The sequence below is a fragment of the Mus caroli genome, unplaced genomic scaffold (genome assembly GCF_978045245.1).
Source record: "Mus caroli unplaced genomic scaffold, Mus_caroli_1 scaffold_5, whole genome shotgun sequence".
NCBI classification, from domain to species: Eukaryota; Metazoa; Chordata; class Mammalia; order Rodentia; family Muridae; genus Mus; species Mus caroli.
Window position 1 is genome coordinate 134525020 of NW_028227260.1, and position 15213 is coordinate 134540232.

Genomic DNA, 15213 nt, shown 5'->3' on the forward strand with positions numbered 1-15213 from the left:
AGCAGCTGATTTGAAGCCCCCAACACGTATACAGCAGAGGACTCCCGGGTTGTACACAGTTAGAGAAGGTGCATCTAACCCTCAAGAGACTTGAGGCCACAGGGAATAGGGAGGTCTGGTTGGGTGGGGGTAGGATGGTGGGGACATCCTTTTGGAGATGGGGAGCGGGGGCGTGGGGGGCATGGCAGAAGGAGTTATGGCATGTGGAACAGTCAGAGGGCAGACAAGGAGGGGGATAAAGTCTGGACTTTAAAAAAAGATTAAAGAATAAATTTTAAACAATTCACTACATTATTGTGTGAAAGTTCAGTACAAAGGAATATTTGCCACTCACTTATTCATTTAGATTTTGTTTGGAAGTTAATATAAAGAGGCTCTTACACTTAAACAAGAAAATGGTTAAAGATGTTTAAAAATAAAGGAGTTCTATTTTGACTCTAGAGGTATACCTCCTAGTTGACTTTATAATCACATCAGTGGGGTTTAACTTCCTTCTTAGAATCATCAGAATAACAAGGATTAAAGAGTCTTTCAAACTCAGTTTCATAGGGGAAAAAAAAGTTAGCAAATTTTTTTATTTGGTTACAAATGTACCAGCAAGTAAAAAATATGTATGCTTCATTAGTCTGATGATGGGAAAGTAGATGAGTACTTCAGAGTATGCTTCATAATGTCTCTTTTAAACACAGACATTTATTTTCTCAGTTCACCTTCTACATCAAAAAGCATATCGTCGTTGTTGTTCTCCAAGTTCATCAAACCCTAAAACAGAAAAGCACTTCTTACTAAACAAACTCCCAAGCATACAAATAGGAAAGATTCTGTGCAAATGATGTATAGACGTGCTATATATAGTTAAGCCAGATAATTATACTGTTAATAAACTATGAGGTACATCTGAGGTCAAATTCCCAGTTTATCATTTCATGTCTTCAATAATTCCTACAAAGTCATTAGGATTTTACAGATAATATCAGTCACTTCAGTCAGAAATAATTCAAAATAGCAAGTAGTTAAACTTTTTGATTCCTAAAACATATTTAGTTTCCTAAGGACATTTTATTGACTATGCACATACCTCCATGCACACCTCCATGGACTTCTCATGCATGTCTTTAATTGCTTCCAGGGTCTGGCTCTGACTACATTTGGACAGTTTTAATGCTTGTTGTTCTTTTTGATAATTGCTCTACAAATGTAAAAGGAAAACATTACTATAACAATTCTGTTCATTTTGTTGTTACTGCCATGCAGCATGAATGCTAGGCTAAGATTCAACCACTAAATATATCTCCAACACTAAAATGTTTACGTGAGCAAAAATAATTCAATATGAAATTTAAAAGGAATAGTTTTCTACGTGATTTAACATTTTAACAACTATGACTAAATATACTTATATTTTTAAGTAACATGAAATACAACTATACTACCAATTGTGGGTTAATAAAACTTTTTTTTTTTTTTTTTTTTTTATGAGAAAGTGTTTGCCATGCTGCAGGGACTGGCCTTAGCCTCTCAAGTACTTAGGTTTATAGGCATGCACCATGTAAAATCCTAGCCCTGGAAGCTTAACTCTAGCTAGTGTTAATGCTTTTATCATACAATGGCCTCCTTTTACTAAATAGCAGAAGCAATCCCAAGAGTTGGTTCACTACCTCATCTCTGTATGTACCCCCAACCTAAGGTGTATGTGTCGCTTCTTCTACTTTCTCTTCCTTTCTTAAGGATGCCTTACACTATTCTTTACTAAGTCCAACATCTTCACTTGTCTCAACTATTGTCAAGAGTTTCAGCAATTGTAACTGTTATTTTAAATTTATGACTTAGCTGGCTGTCAATGTAATGCCTATAAAACTAACTTTTATAAAGTTTGAGTTACAATGATCACAAGATCATGAATAGTCTTGATCACTTAAAGACATCCTACCTCAAAATAAAGTGTAAAGAGATGTCTGGGGATAAAGTTTAGTGGTAGATTGGTTTTCTCTAGGTTTCAATCTCAAGTAACACATGGAAGTAGTAATATACATTTCTCTTTGTATTCTTTATGTTGGCACACAACCATGGTAATTTGCATTTTATAAAAAATTAAGACAAGCTCTTTACACCTTTTCTCCTTGGGACACTACATTCCTATTTTGTCCTTTATTTATTGTGATCAGTTTAACCTCACATGTCCACTCAAATCATCCTGATTAAGTACAATGACCTCCACTTTGCGTATTTTCCATTTAAAAATCATACACATGCATACATATGGAGACAAAGGATTAATATTGGGTGTCTTCTTTGGTTGCAACCTACTGTTTGGGAGACAGGATCTGACTGAACCTAGAGCTCATTCATTAGGCTACACCTGGTGGCTAGGAAGCTCTGGGAATCTTCTTATCTCTGAACTAAATCTGAGTTTGGTGGTTCTTAAATGCTCATCACCACACTAACTTTTATTGTTGTGGTGGTTTGTTTTTAGTTTTGCTAGTTTGTTGATGGTGGTTGTGTAGTTGGTGGTAGTGGTGGTGGTCTGTGCATGCATGCCTACTCAGGGAATATAAGCTCGGGTCTCCATGCCTACACTGAGAAAGATTACCAAATAAACCATTTTCCAGCCCTGCAAATCTATCTTATTTGGCCCATTAGCAACATATGACACAGTTAGTGAACTTTTCTTCCTTAAAAGTTTTCCTTCACTTATGGTAGTATTCTTTCTACCAATTGTTCTCTTCCCTTGCTGGTTCCCTCTCAACCCCCGCCCCCCTTGCCCCATGCAAAATTACAAATATTTAAGTTCTCTGGGGGTCTGTCTTTAGATTCCTCATTTACACTGATGATCACTCCCCCTTGAAATTTCATCCAGTGTTCAAGGTATAAAAATTGCCTTCAATTGGAGTATTTTTTTTTTTATCTTCAGTCCCTATCTCTTTCTTGAACTGACATATAATGGCAGCTTCCTCAATGCCTTCCCAGGCAGGAATGGATCTCCTGTTTCTTTCAAATTTAATACTTCTGAAACTATTAAACAATCAAATAAAAATGTAGTTAATATGGTCATCATCTCAGGTCTTACTTGGAAACCATGTGATGACTACAGTCATTGGTACAGTAATGGAGAGATGATCTAAGATAGTTTGGTGATATTCTTCCACAGGAATATTCTGCTAGGGTCGTTGAGACAGCCTGATGGAAACAGGTTGTTTCCATCCACTGTTGTTACTAAATCTGTACTAAGTTATGATGGTAAGAACTGATTTACCAGTTTGAATTGGCTTTCTAATATTAACAACAGAGTCCAGATGACACCAGTAACTAAGCTTTCACTCTCCTATCAACTGTACCTGAGGCTGACATACTGTGCTCACTTTTGTAAAAAGTGGTAATCCTCTTTTCATCTTTCAGCAAATGTCTGCCTCTTGAAAATTTATGATCTTGACTACCATAAAATACCTAGTGGTTTTCATTGATATAGTAGTATGTGATCATACTTCTCTGGTTTACAATTAAGTAGGACTAGAACACAACCAAGGATAGATAGATAATGAAACTTAATTTAGGTTCATGTGCCCAACACAAGGCTAGTTTCTCTATTCCTACCTGATACTTAGTTATACTAGGTTAATTATAAAGTTAGTTATGATACTAACCATTGATTTTTCTTGTTCTTCATTGAATTTCTGTATATCCATATCAAACTTCTGAAATGTAGTTATATCCTGCTCACACAATTTGTTGTTGATCACCTCGCTGTAAAGCAAAGTAATGAAAGCAGTCACATTTCATATCAATATGAAAAAAGAACACCCAAAACAAATTAAATAGACCATTTCATACTATAAAAAGAAAAACAGCAGTACAAAATTATCTAATGGGAAATCATTACAGATTTTTCCCTAACAGATTATCAGAGAAGTCTTCTTTTATGTTTTAGCTTTTCAAAATTAAAGAGGTTTTAATACATATACATCTTAATTTAGGAAATTAATTGTATTTCAAAGTATTTTTTCATTAATTTCTACCAAATATAAGGTCTAATTTATTTTCCTATATTTATTCAGTTAAGACTTAGTGCAAAACATAAGTCAATTAAAATATATAAATTGTCTGCATATGTAATTGATCCTTTTCCATATTGTTATAATAAACCATAAATTACATTTCTAAGATTTTGTGCAAGACTTCTGTGTTTCCACAATGAAATTAAATCAAATTTTAAAATCTAATTAACAGGTACTTAAAGTAGAAAATAAAAATTTTCACAGATTTCTGAGAATTAGATTTAGTTTCCTTGAAGGCATGAAGTTATAGGGTTAAATGCTTAGACAAAATCAAAGACACATATTTTTTACTAAAATCTGAGACATGGCTTTTTTTTTTAAAAAAACTCAGCCATATATAATTTTTTAAATGATACAAATGTGACCCTACCAAACTAAAACCTCTACCTCTCCCATTTGTTCATTTGCCAAAGTCATTCTAATTTCTGGTTGCTTTCTTTGAAAGAATCTTTGATATAAGTTTCCATGTGTTTTCTCTTTATGTGGCTCCAGGTCCAAGGTATCTCAAATAATCATCTGATATCTATGGGCAACAGGCACATATGTGGTGCACATATATACCTATAAGCAAAACACTAATATACAAATATGTCTGAAAAATAAGTATTAAGAGCATTGTTTCCTAAGCCATGTAAGATGTTTTGGGCCTATGATCCTAGTCTAGGAAGCTTAAGCAGGAGATTTCCAGTGTATAGGACAACATAGATTACATAGCAAAATTCAGGCCAGCCTGAACTACATAGTGAGACCATATCTCAAAGAAAAATTATTGTCTTCTAAGAAAGCTAATGTAACATTCAATTACATATAATTTAAAACAGATTCTTTCGGATCTGAATATCATTCTTGCACTGGTTAGTAAAGCTGTCTTTTACTTTCAGTTACATAATTCATTTTATGAAAAAACAAAACAAAACAAAACAAAAAACAGTGAGGGGATTGGAGAGATGATTCAGCAGTTAAGAGCACTGGTTCCCTTCCAGAGATCTGAGATTGGATTCCCAGCACCTCCAAGATGGCTCACAACCTATAACTCCAGTTCCAGGGGAATCAATGCCTTCATCTGGCCTCCTCAGGTACCAGACATACAAGCTGTGTGCAAGCAAAACAAACATACCCATAAAATAAAAATTTAAAAAAAGTAATAAGGGTTACATTAAAGAATTCAGTTTTGCACTGTGTCAAATAAAGAAAGAAGCACAGAGGAGTCCTAGAAAAGAAAATGACTTAATATAAAATTAATACTAGGTCAATGAAAAACTATTGAATGTACAGAATTTTGTATACATATCACTTAGGTTTGAATACATGGAACTATAAAAAAGTTTACATCTTTTTTTTCCTCTAAAATCCCTTCAAAGCAGTTATGAAGATACCTCAATAGTTAAGAGGGTTTACTGTGAAAGGAGGAGGTTCACAAATTTGAATCTAGTACCCATCTAGAAAACCAACCATGGATGGTTGCTTCTACAATGGCAGCACTGTGGTAGGCAAAGTGAGAATTGCTAGGACTTGCTGGCTGCTTGTCTAACTGGATGTTCAGTGACAGAGCCTGACTTAAGGGAATAAGGTGGAAAGTAATAGAGCAAAACCCAACATCCTCCTCTGCCCTCCACATTTGTATATATGCACCACACACACAAACATACAAAAAAATAAAAATTAAGTTTAATTAATGTCACACCTCTGCAAAAAGCACCATTTTCACTCTGTACCACAGGAAAAAGTAAGTCCATGATGCTAAATAAAAAATATTTGCAAGAGTCTGTGTCATGAGTAGACCTTGGGTGCTGACTCTGCAACTATTCCCACAATACCCAGAGGAAGCTCAACTCCCAGGTGCTCTAACACACCCAGGATCACAGCAATGGCATCAACATCAGGAGAAACTTGAGTCCCTAAGGATCCAGGGACACAGGAACTCCTGCCTTGCCAGTGGCATGGATTCCTTCTGGTCTGAAACTGCACCTGGATCAGACCTGGGGTACTGGTTCTGCACCCAGTCTTAAAACACCCAGAGGAAGCATGACTCCCAGGTATTCTGAAATGCCCAAGATCACAGGATTACAGAGGAAGCTCGACTCCCAGGAGATCAGAGACACCCAGGAACACTGGAGTTCTGACAGAAGATCACAGCTGAGGGCATGACATCTTTTCCAACACCCTGTGTATGTGGGACCCCCACAAGAACCAGGGAAACAAAATCATCCTCCCAGCCAGAGGCACAGGTTCCTTGCAGCATGCAACTGTGTCTAGAGAAAACATAGGGCTCTGGCACCCCACCAAATCTTGCAAAACCAAGAAAAAGCTTAACTCCCAGGAGCTCTGACACAGCAGGATCTCACTAGATTGTTCACACCAGGATTTCAGGATCCAAGAGGCAGCATGACTTCCAGGAATTCAGACACACCCAGAATATCAGCATCGCAGGATCCCAGGATCCCAGATAGCTGGACTCCAATGAGTTCTGACACAACCAGGATTACAGGAGGGACAGGCTCCAGTCAGAGACAGCAAGGGAAGGTAGCACCAAAGAAAATGAGATAGCAAGAGTTAAGTGCAAGAATATAAATAATAGAAACCAAAACTAGTCGGCATCATCAGAACAGGTGAAGGAATTGAACAAAAACCATCTAGGACCTAAAATTGGAAATAGAGAATAAAAACTCACAAAGACAGATGAACCTGGAGAAAGAAAACCTAGGAGACATAGATGCAAGCATCTCCAACAGAATACAAGAGATAGAATAGAGAATCGCAGGTACAGAAGATACCATAGATACACTGTCAAAACAGTCAAAAAATGCAAAATGCAAAAATCTCCTAACCCAAAACATCCAGGAAATCCAGGACACAATGAGATGACAAAACCTAAGAAAAATAGGTATAGAGGAGAGAAAAGATTACAAGTCAAAGGGCCAGCAAATATCTTCATCAAAGTCATAAATGAAAACTTTCCCAATCTAAGGAAAAAGATGCACATGAACAAACAAGAAGCCTACAGAAATCCAAATAAACTGGACCAGAAAAGAAATTCCTGCTGACACATAATAATCAGAACAACAAATGCACTAAATAAAGATAGTATATTAAAAGCAGTAAGAAAAAAAGGTCAAATAACATGAAAAGTCACACCTATTAGAAATACACCAGACTTCTCACCAGAGACTATAAAACCAGAAGATTCTGGAAAGATGTTACACAGACCCTGAGAGAACACAATTGCCAGCCCAGTTTACTATACCCAGCAAAACTCAAAATTACCATAGATGGAGAAACCAAAATATTCCACGATAAAACCAAATTCACACAATATCTTTCCACGAATCCAAACCTTCAAAAGGTAGATGGAAAACAACAACACAAGGAGGGAAACACTACACCATACAAAAATCAAGAAAGAAATCTTCTTTCAACAAACCTCAAAGAAGGTAGCAACATAAACATAATTCCACCTCAAACAACAAAAGTAACAGGAAACAACCAACAGTCACTGGTCTTTAATATTTCTTAATAGCAATGGATTCAATTCCCCAATAAAAAGACATAGATTAATAGACTGGATACATAAACAGAACCCAGGATTTTGCTGCATACAGGAAACCCACCTTAGTGACAAAGACAGACATTACCTCACAGGAAAAGCCTGGAAAATCTTTTCCAAGCAAATATTCCCAGGAAACAAGCTGGAATAGCCATTCTACTATGGAATAAAATCAACTTATAACCAAAATAATTTTTTTTTGTTTTTTTTTGTTTTTGTTTTTTAAGATAAGGACTGTCACAATACTTGTCAAAGGATGAATCAACAAAGATGAACTCACAATTCTGAACATCTATGCTCCAAATGCAAGGAAACCCAAATTCATAAAAGAAACTCTACTAAAGCTCAAAGTACATTTTGTACCCTATAATAATAGTGGGAAAATTCAACACCCCACTCTCAACAACGGACAGATCCTGGAAACAGAAACAAAACAGAGACACTGTGAAACTAACAGAAGTTTTGAAACAAATGGATTTAACAGAGGTCTATATCTATAGATATCATAGAACATTTTATCATAAAACAAAAGAATGTCCCTTCTTCTCAACACCTCATGATGCCTTCTCCATTACTGACCATATAATGTGTCACAAAACAGGCTTCAAAAGATATAAAAGTATTTAAATAATCCCATGAATCCTATCAAGTCATCACTGACTAAGGCTGATCTTCAATAATAATATAAATAATCCAGGCATGGTGGCCTATGTCTTTAATCCCAGCACTTGGGATGCAGAGGCAGGCATATTTCTGGTTTGAAGGCCAGCCTGGTCTACAAAATGAGTTCCATGACAGCCAGGGATAAACAGAAAAACCCTGTCTTAACCCCCATAATAATAATAATAATAATAATAATAATAATAATAATAATAATAATAATAATAAAAAAATAGAAAACTCATATACACGTGGAAGTTGAAAAACAGTCTACTCAATGATAAATTGGTCATGGAAGAAATAAAGAAAGAAATTAAAGACTATTTTGAGTTTAATGAAAATGAAACTACAACATATCCAAACTTATGGGACACAATGAAAGTATTCCTAAGAGAAAAACTAATAGCTCTGAGTGCCTCCAAAAAAGAAACTGGAGGGAGCATACACTAGCATCCTGACAGCACCATTAAAAGCTCTAGAACTAAAGGAAGCAAATTCACCCAAGAGGAGTAGAAGGCAGGATAAAATCAAACTCCAGACTGAAATCAAACAAGTGGAAACAAAAAGAACTATACAAAGAATCAACCAAACCAGGAGCTGGATTTTTCAGAAAATCAACAAGATAGATAAACCCTTATCCAGACTAAAGAGAGGGCACAGAGTCAGTATCCAAATTAACAAAACCAGAAATGAAAAGGGAGACATAACAACAGAAACTTCGGAAATCAAAAAAAAAAAAAAAATATCCTACTATAAAAGCCTATACTCAACAAAACTGGAATATTTGGATGAAATGGACAATTATCTAGACAGATATCAGGTACCAATTTAAATCAGGATCAGATAGACCCTGCAAACACTCCCATAACCCCTAAAGAAATAGAAGCAATCATTAATAGTCTCCCAACCCCCTCACCAAAAATAAAAGCCCAGGATCTGATGGGTTTAGTACAGAATTCTATCAGACCTTCAAAGAAGACCTAATACCAACACTCTTCAAACTATTACGCAAAATTAAAAAGAGAGGGAACACTATTCAATTTGTTCTATGAAGCCACAATTACACTTATACCCAAAACATACAAAGACCCAAATGAAGAAAGGAAACTTGAGACCAGTTTCACTTATGAATATTGATGCAAAAATACTCAATAAAATTTTGGTAAACCCAATCCAAGAACATGTTACAATGATCATCCTTCATGGTCAAGTGGTCTTCATCCCATGGATACAGAGATGGTTCAATATATGGAAATCCACAATGTAAACAATGGCAAGGAAAAAATCCACAGTATTATCTCATTAGATGCTGAGAAATCATTTGCAAAAATTCAACAACCCTTCATGATAAAATTCTTGGAAAGATCAAGAATTCATGGCCCATACCTAAACATAGTAAAAGCAATATACAGCAAACCAGTATCCAACATCAAAATAAATGGAGAGAAACTTGATGCAATCCCACTAATATCAGACAAGACAAGACTAGATAAGGCTTCCCACTCTCTCCCTACCTATTCACAGTAGTATATAACATAGTAGTATTCTATAGCACTAGATGTTCTATCCATAGCAACTAGACAACAAAAAGAGGTGAAATGGATAAAAATAGGAAAGGCAGAATTCAAAATATCACTATTTGCAGATGACATGATTGTATATGTAAGTGACCCCATAAATTCCATCAGAGAACTCCTATACCTGATAAACAAATTCAGCAAAGTGGCTGGATATTAAATTAACTCAAACAAATCAGTAGCTTTCCTCTCCTCAAAGGATAAACAGGCTGAAAAAGAAATTATGGAAAACACCCTTCACAATAGTCACAAATTATCATACCTTGGTTTGACTCAAACCAAGCAAGTGAAAGATCTGTATGACAAGAACTTCAATCTGAAGAAAGAAATTGAAAATCTCAAAAGATGGAAAGATCTCCCATGCTCATAGATTGGCACAGTTAATTTAGTAAAAATGGCCATCTTGCCAAAAGCAATCTACAGATTCAATGCAATCTCTATCAAATTGAAACTCAATTCTTCATAGAGATAGAAAGGGCAATTTGAAAAATCATTTGGAATAACAGAAATTCAGGATATCAAAAAAAAAACTATTCTCAACAATAAAAGAACTTAAGGGGGAATCATCCCCGACCTCAAGCTGTATTATAGAGAAATAATGATAAAAATGTATGGTAATGGTACAGATACAATGACTTCATGAAATTCACAGGCAAAAGGATGGATCTAAAATATATCATCCTGTGTGAGGTAACCCAATCCCAAAAGAACAAACATGGTATGTACTCACTGATAAGTGGATATTAGCCTAAAAGCTCAGAATACCCAAAATGTAATTCACAGACCACATGAAGCTCAAGAAGAAGGAAGAGGAAAGTGTGGGTGTTTCAGTCCTTCTTAGAATGCGGAACAAAATAATCCTTGGAGGAAATATGGAGACAAAGTACAGAGCAGAGACTGAAGGAATGACAATCTAGATTCTGCCCATCCTGTGGATCAATTCCATATACAGACACCAAACCCAGTCACTATTGTGGATGCCAACAAGTGCTTGCTGACAGGAGCCTAATATGGCTTTCTCCTTAGAGGCTCTGTCAGAGCTTGGCAAGAACAGAGGCTGATTGTCACAGCCAACCATCAGACTGATCAATGGGTCCCCAGTGGAGGAGTTAGAGGAAGGACTGAAGGATCTGAAGGGGTTTGCAACCTTATAGGAAGAACAACAATATGAACGAACCAGACCCCCCCCCAGAGCACTCAGAGACTAATCCAGAACAAAAGAGGGGGTCCCATGGCTCCAGTTGCATATATAGCAGAGTATGACCTTGTCAGACATCAGTGGGAAGAGAAGTCCTTGGTCCTGTGAAGGTTCAATGCCCCAGTGTAGGCAAATGCCAGGGTGGGGAGGTGGGAGTGGGTGGGGGGTGAACACCCTCATAGAAGCACAGGGATGGGTTATGGAATAGGGAGTTTCTGGGGTGAAACCAGGAAAGGGCTATTATTAGAAATGTAAAGGAAGATAATATAGAATAATAAATAAATTAAAATAAAAATATTCACAAAATACTACATATAAATAGGAATAATTCATTAAGATGTCATATAGTATATTAACTAATATTTCCTAATATGTAAATTATGTTAATACTATATAGTTTTAAACACATTATATATCCAAAAAAACGTACCTTCAAATTTTCCCAGAATATTTTGAACTGGAGATCTATGAAGTAATTAAAGCTTTAAAAAGTAAGGATACCTTTTGATGGCTCAGCTTTTGTCCTACAGCAGGACGATGAGAGTTTGACCCACAGCACTACACCCTCCAAGAAAACCATTCAAATTAAGGATTAATCTTACAGAAATATTGTTTATAATATATATCATATTCTAATTATTAATATAGATTACTTGCTATACAATCAATAAAACTTTTCTGGAAGTACTTACACTAAGAAGGAAATAATAAGTTTGAACATATTACCGTGTATCTCCAACTATTCCTTCAGGATTTGCATTCCCATCATCATGAGTTACTGGATTCTGTACTGGGTTGGTAATAAAACAAGATATTAAAACAATTATGTTATTTTGAAAATTTTAATGAAATGCTTTGTGATCATTCAGGCATAGTGCCAACATTAGGTTTTAAAGCAGATCTATGATTTGTCTAGAAGTTAAACAAAATCAAGTAATGTCTAATTGTCATCTAGAAATATAGTTTAAGCTATTTATTTACATGTTGTGATTAAAAACAAGAGGTGCAATGTGAGATTTTTGATCTCCATTACAGTCCTAAGAAGAATAACTGAGAAAAAAGGAAGTGTAACATCAATGCCCAACATAAGATATCTGGTATCTTCCATAAGGTCCAATTCTGAAGCATTCCCATCTTGCTGTTCACCACTTAACAAATTACAGTTTTCCATTGGTGTCTCTACAGAACGTGCAAAACGCTGCCATTCCACTGAGAAACTTACGTTTTCAGATTTAAAATAAAAAAATAAATTTTCTCAAGCCATTTGAATCAAAAAAATCACTTAAACTAATAAAATTGAAATATAAAATAACATTAAGGAATGAATTTTACAAAAGCAGCACTTCATAATTGCATGAAGGGTTTAAAGATACAACCATATTTCTATTACCCTCTGATTTAATACTAAAGACTTTAGTATTTAAACATGGAACAGAATAGTTGGCTTCAAAGATAGCCATTATAAACCTTAACTTTAATATGTACACATTTTTAAAACAAAGAATTAAGTTGAATAAAGTATCTTGGGCTTCCTTACTATAAAGGACTAAGAGTTTGTTATTTTTCAGTTTAAAACTCTCTCTCTCTCTCCCTCTCTCTCTCTTTCTCTCTCTCTCTTTCTCTCTTACACACACACACACACACACACAGGCACACAGACACACAGACACACACACACATACACTATGATGGCTTTAACTGTGACTTCAAGAGGGTTTATATATAATCATAGAAGGATCTGCATTTTGGTCCCATTCCTGCTAGGTTTTTGATAAGTTAGAGCAAATGTGTCTGCATCTCAATCTCCACATAAAATCATAGTTGCTATGATCACAACCAAGCTCTCAATCTTTTTCATCGCAATACAAATCTAAATTATAAAGTTCTGCCTGTCTGGACATATATTTTACTGCTACAGCAAGAAGCTCTGTGTTCAATCTTCAGTTAAGAAAAAAATTAAAAATAAAAAATAAAACAGGCATGTATCCTCAGGCCCCAGTACATTTGTAAGGCTGAGGACTTCAGTTTCAAGGCCAGTTCAAGCTGCACAAGAGGTTTCAGAAACTCCTGAGATAGAGAGTTAGAGCTTACTTCCCTAAACCAAAACAACACACAAATAAACACAGCCTGTCCTGAATTATGTCTGAAGTCCCAGTACTTCTGAGGCTGAGAGGAGCCTCAGGATTTTGAGGCTGTTTGGATCCTATATAGACAAATTTGGGCAATCTGGCCTTTCAACACCAGGTAGAGGAAAATGAAGACTGGTCTTCAGTTTGTTTTTATGAATTTCTGGCGGGAATGGAATGGGAAACAAAATACCCATGGAAGGAGTTACAGAGGCAAAGATTGGAGCTGAGACTGAATGCATCCAGAGACTGCTTCGCTCACGGAAAAATCCCATAATAACCACCAAACCCAGACACTGTTGAAGATGCCAACAAGAGCTTGGGGACAGGAGACTGATATAGCTGTCTCCTGAGAGGATCTGCCAGTGCCTGACAAATACAGAAATGGATGCTCATAGACATCCATCGTACTGAGCACAGGGTCCCCAATGATGGAGCTAGAGAAAGTACCCAAGGAGAATAAGGGGTTTGCAGCCCCATAGGAGGAGGAACAATATGAACTAAGCAGTACCCCCCAGAGTTCCCTGGGACTTAAACACCAATCAAATAAATCAGATGTTAGGACTTATGGCTCCAGCTGCATATGTAGGAGAGGATGGGCTAGTAGGTCATCAATGAGAGGAGAGACCCTTGGTACAGTAAAGGTCCTATGCCCAGTGTTAAGGAATGCCTCGGCCAGGAATTGGGAGTGGGCATGTTGGAGGCAGGGGGAGAGGGAAGAGGAGAGGAGATTTTCAGAGGGGAAATAGAAAAGGGGATAATATTTGAAATGTAAATAAAGAAAATATATAATAGAAAAAAAGGAATGAAACAATTCATTTGCAGGTTATATGAAATAAATTCATGTTTTGCTAACATATAGGAACAATGTTCAGGTCTTTTCCTGGGGTAAAATCATAGCAAGTTATTGTTTCTCAAGATATTGTGACTACAGTGCCAAGTGTAGGTATATGCACTGCTAAAACTCAGGTATAGGAATATATAGATATAGGTAAAATTAGAAATGAAGTATATGAAATCTCTTAGAAAAGACTTGTTCCATTGCAGGTGAGTTGGTAAAAGTCTAAGAAACTGCAGGACACAATCAATACCGAAGACTGGATATACTATACCTTCAGAATGAGCCTCCTCCAAAACATTTATGTCATCTTCATCTTCATCATAGTCAAGAAGTAATAAGTAACCGTTCTTTGGTACCACCCACATTTTCTTTGCCATTTTTCTCTTAAGCACACAGTTGTCTTCTCAGTTACAAAAATAAAAAGGAAAAAAGAATAAAAACATAGCGATCTGAATCCAAAGGTATCATTTAAATAGTTAAAAATGTCAAAAAGTCAAATAATTATCTTAGCTCATTGAAAGATTGTTTCTTTTGTTTTTTAACACTTATATTTTTAATAATTTGTCTTTATCATAGAGTTTTGAATACATATTCAATATAATGACATATATATATATACATATGTATACACACACACATATATATATATGTGTGTATATATATATGTGTGTGTGTGTGTGTATATATATATATATATATATATATATATATATATATATATATGCTTTCCCTTCCAATTTCCTCCATGTATCCCATTTATCATGTCCCTCTCCCTCCCAACTTTGTTTTAAAATCTTCTTTAATTTACGTATTTAAAAACCTTCTTTAGAACCCAAGTTAACAATCTACCATTTCTCAGTTTAAAAAAAGGCAAAAACAGGCCAGCCTTTAATGTGTGAGTCCTCCCCTTCCCACCAAAAATGTTGAGCAAAATGTGTTTGCATTTAAACTTTGAGGCATCTGAATTTTGATCCTATATCCCAAAGATTCTTTTTAAACAAAACATCAGCAATTCCATTTTTCAGTGTATCCCAGTTTTAAAGTAAATTCACAGTACTATTCAGAAAGATAACGAGCATGGTAACTATATATTCATGTCAAGAAGACCCAATGCTCAGTCTACAACAAACACTCGCCACCACCACCCACACAGAAAATCCTTATATTGGAGAAACGTGGGATTGGGGGAAGCCGAGGATTTCAAACATCTGCAGA

The 15213-nt window shown here is 35.8% G+C and overlaps 1 protein-coding gene across 1 annotated transcript; it reads right to left on the reverse strand.

Moving 5' to 3' along the window:
• Nucleotides 1-622: 622 nt before the first annotated feature.
• On the reverse strand, nt 623-14382 carry LOC147004823 (X-linked lymphocyte-regulated protein PM1-like). Its single transcript, XM_085837776.1, has 5 exons — nt 14270-14382; nt 11758-11821; nt 3642-3741; nt 1079-1189; nt 623-762 (listed from the first exon to the last, which is right to left on the reverse strand). Exons 1-5 carry the CDS (start codon nt 14373-14375, stop codon nt 694-696), a joined length of 450 nt encoding a protein of 149 aa, XP_085693902.1. The 5' UTR covers nt 14376-14382; the 3' UTR covers nt 623-693.
• Nucleotides 14383-15213: the final 831 nt, after the last annotated feature.